This window comes from Phoenix dactylifera, chromosome 10, assembly GCF_051530095.1.
Source record: "Phoenix dactylifera cultivar Ajwa chromosome 10, Ajwa_hap1_PhDact_Kaust_v1.1, whole genome shotgun sequence".
Classification (NCBI taxonomy): Eukaryota; Viridiplantae; Streptophyta; class Magnoliopsida; order Arecales; family Arecaceae; genus Phoenix; species Phoenix dactylifera.
Window position 1 is genome coordinate 9,566,313 of NC_143199.1, and position 3,351 is coordinate 9,569,663.

Below are 3,351 nucleotides of genomic sequence, written 5' to 3' on the forward strand. Positions count from 1 at the left end.
TGACGCTTTGCGAGTGGATCGTCCTTGTCATGATATTGTTTTTATATATAAATTATTTCGAGACTTGAAGCTTACCCACCAAGATGTCTTATATTATAATCTATCACTAACTTGGTCAGAAATCCAGAAGAGAAGATGCCCGGTGTTCCGCTCGTCCTCTTGCTCCAGCTTTTCCCAAAAGGAGAATTGAGTTTCGGCCTATTACGGCGCCTTCAAAGTTCAAACCAGAGACACTCCTAAGAAAAGTGGTCAACTAAGGGGCAAGCCAAGCCTGACTCCATTTTATAAAAATATTATTAAAAATAATTTAATATAATAAAATTAGAAGATTGAAATAAAAAAATTTGAAGGAGTTATGTAAGATATATTGCACTAAAAACATAATTCGTCTCTATATGCACTCTCATATATAATATTTCGAATCTTTTCGAAAATCAATGTAGTCGTAGCACTCCTAAAAACATGTCTCGCAAGAAATATTTTAAAATAACTAAAATTTAGATAATAAAAAAAATTAATTTTTTTAATTAAAACTCCAGCACTACACACTACACACTACACACAGAAACTAACAACCACGTAAGGCCAACATGGATGAGTAAGACCACGGCGAACGTGACCTGCCTTAGAAAACAGTAGATCAACATAGCGATCAAGTGAGAACACCAGCATCAATACCAAAGAGAAGCCCTGTAACAGTCGTACAAACATAACAACCTTTTTGTAGGGCCAACCTACTACTTGCTCATCCATTCAATTTGATTTACCAGAGAGAGAGAGAGAGAGAGAGAGAGAGACCATCTTTTCGTTCAACTTCAGAACCTAAAAGCATAATGTTGATGATATACAACTTTTAAAGTATATAATTTACACTCCACTACCACCTCAACACACTCATTCTAACTGAAACGGGAAGTATTAAGCAAGTAGAAACAAAAACACAAGAAGACAGCAGGTATCACGGGAGATCATAGTTGGAGAGGCACATTCCGACGGAGCCGGTTCAGTACTTCGGGCCGATCCGGTTCACGAGGGCGAGAGCATTGCTGGTGAGCTGGGCCACCTCGACCACCTTCTTCCGGATGGCCTCCCTTGTACTGCCGGAGCCGCTCTGGGACAAGCTATCCAGGCAGGTGTTCTCGTCGGTGAGGGCGGCGCTGCACCAGGTCTGGACGTTGTTCAGGTGCCACATGAACCCGGCCGATCCAGCCCGGCCGAGCCGGCCCAGCTCCTGGGCCGACTGCCGGAGCCGGTCCACGCTGTCGGCCATGTTCTCGAGGCAGTCCCGGACGGCGCCGGCCTCCCGGGCCTTGATGGCCTTGCTCCCGCCGGCCGAAAGCCGGGCCACGTAGGCGGAGGCGGACCGGGCCCGGTCAGCGCTGACGGTGAGGGCGGCCCGCGCCAGCTCCCGGGGACTGCGGCGGACCGAGGGGGCGTAGGCTGAGAGGCACTTGATGCAGAGAGCCGGGTACGTGGTGGTGCGGCAGGAGGAGCGGATGAAATCAGTGGATGAGGAGGCGGCGGATGTGACCTCTCCGGCGGAGATGCACAGCAGGAGTAGCAAGAGATGGGGCACCTTGGGAGGTGTGGCCTCGGCCATTCTCTCGCTGTCTCTCTGTGAATGTGGACTGGTTAGCGTCTGCCAGCGAGTTTGGTCTCACGTATAAAGAAGCGCAAGGAGCACGTGGCACGCTTTTATTGCCTGCCCCAATAGGGAGCTAAGGTGGCATATTTCGAGGTCCCACAGCCAGCGGAATATCCCAATTTTCGGATGCATCACTTTCCCAGGATTGCTTCAGACCACTGCTCTATCCTAATAAGTACCTCACATCTCACTTCGTATTGCAGTCCTTTTTGTTTTGAGAAGATTTGGCTTTTTTACCTTCGGTCGTGGAACATGGTGCGAGAGGCCTGATGGAAGTTATGCGGGGGACGCCATGTACAGAGTGACCTGCAAGTTGGAACTGACTAGGCACCGGCTCGCAGATAAATCGAAAAGAGATGGGGAATATCTTCAGAAGAATAGAGAAGACAGAAGCATCCATTACCAGGTTCCAGTCTCTAGAGGAGCGTGGGGGAGGCCTATTTAATGGCGAACAGGAGGAGCTCAGGGTCTTGTTGTCCAGGCATCACTCACTTCTCAAGCAGTAGAAGGTCTTTTGGAGACAAAAGTCTAGGATTCAATAGATCTTAGAGGAGGACCGAAAGACTAGGTTCTTCCATCAATTGACTATCATTCGGAGGCAGAGCAACAAAATCTGCAAGATCAGGGACAACAGTGGACAATTGACAAAGGATCCCAACACCATTAGGCGGACCTTGGAGCGGTTCTTTCGGTTTAGGTGGACTGATCAAGTGGACGGCAGTGGTGTTGTCAGTGAGCTGGCTTCATCGATGAGGGTCTCGGAGGAGGAGAATGCGGCTTTGGTCAGCCCAATTTCAGATGCGGAAGTCCAGGTAGTCCTATGTCCTTAGGCAAAGATAAGGTCCCGGGGCTGGATGGTTCCGCCAATCTATTTAAGAAAGTAATGACAAATGTCCAGCAGTTTTTCTTAATTGTGACTATGCCTAATAACTGGAAGGGGACCTTCATCACCCTGATTTCGAAGAGGCAGGATCCTGCAGAACTGGACCACTTTTGGCTGATCAGCCTCTGCATAGGATGAGGGGCATCCTCCCTAAACTTATTAGCTCTAAGCAGAGGGCCTTGTTGATGGTCGGTTTTTCTCCGACAATGGGCTCATTGCCCACGAGTTTATATATGACCTCCAAGGGCTCCTAGATGGAGGAGTTTGATGGGCATCAAGTTCAATATAGAGACAGCCTACGATAAGATGAGGTGGGACTTCGTGACACACTCCCTAGAGAGTTTCAGCTTTTACCCGCTATGGACCAGGTAGATTCAGGGTTGTATTTAGGCCCCGCCCTTTGCTATACTAGTGAACGGCTCTCCCTCGCATTTCTTCGAGTCTTCGGTTGGGTTGAAGCAGGGTTGCTTGCTTCGCCACTTCTGTCCATCATCTGCATGGACAAGTTATCTAGAGCGCTCCGGCACACCTCAGTGGTTCTAGATGTGGAGGCTTACAGGTTGGCGCTGGACTTTGTTTAGATCTTGCATCTGCTCTTTGCTGACGATTACTTGCTGTTGGCCCGTGCGACGAGGCAGTAGGCTTAGTTGATTCGAAGGATTCTCGTGGAGTATTATGCAACGTCCGGGCAACAAGTCAATTTGGCAAAGTCAGATATCTGCTGCAGCCCGAAGATTCATCCAAGAGTGAAGGCTTCTGTTGCCCAGATAGACAACCCAAGAGGGGGGGGTGAATTGGGTTTTAAATTAATTTGGATAATTAA

The 3,351-nt window shown here is 48.6% G+C and overlaps 1 protein-coding gene across 1 annotated transcript; it reads right to left on the reverse strand.

The window, feature by feature from the left end:
• Nucleotides 1–776: 776 nt before the first annotated feature.
• On the reverse strand, nucleotides 777–1,671 carry LOC103698824 (pectinesterase inhibitor 9-like). Its single transcript, XM_008780876.6, has one exon. The coding sequence runs from the start codon at nucleotides 1,598–1,600 to the stop codon at nucleotides 1,004–1,006; it is 597 nt and encodes a 198-aa protein (XP_008779098.1). The 5' UTR covers nucleotides 1,601–1,671; the 3' UTR covers nucleotides 777–1,003.
• Nucleotides 1,672–3,351: the final 1,680 nt, after the last annotated feature.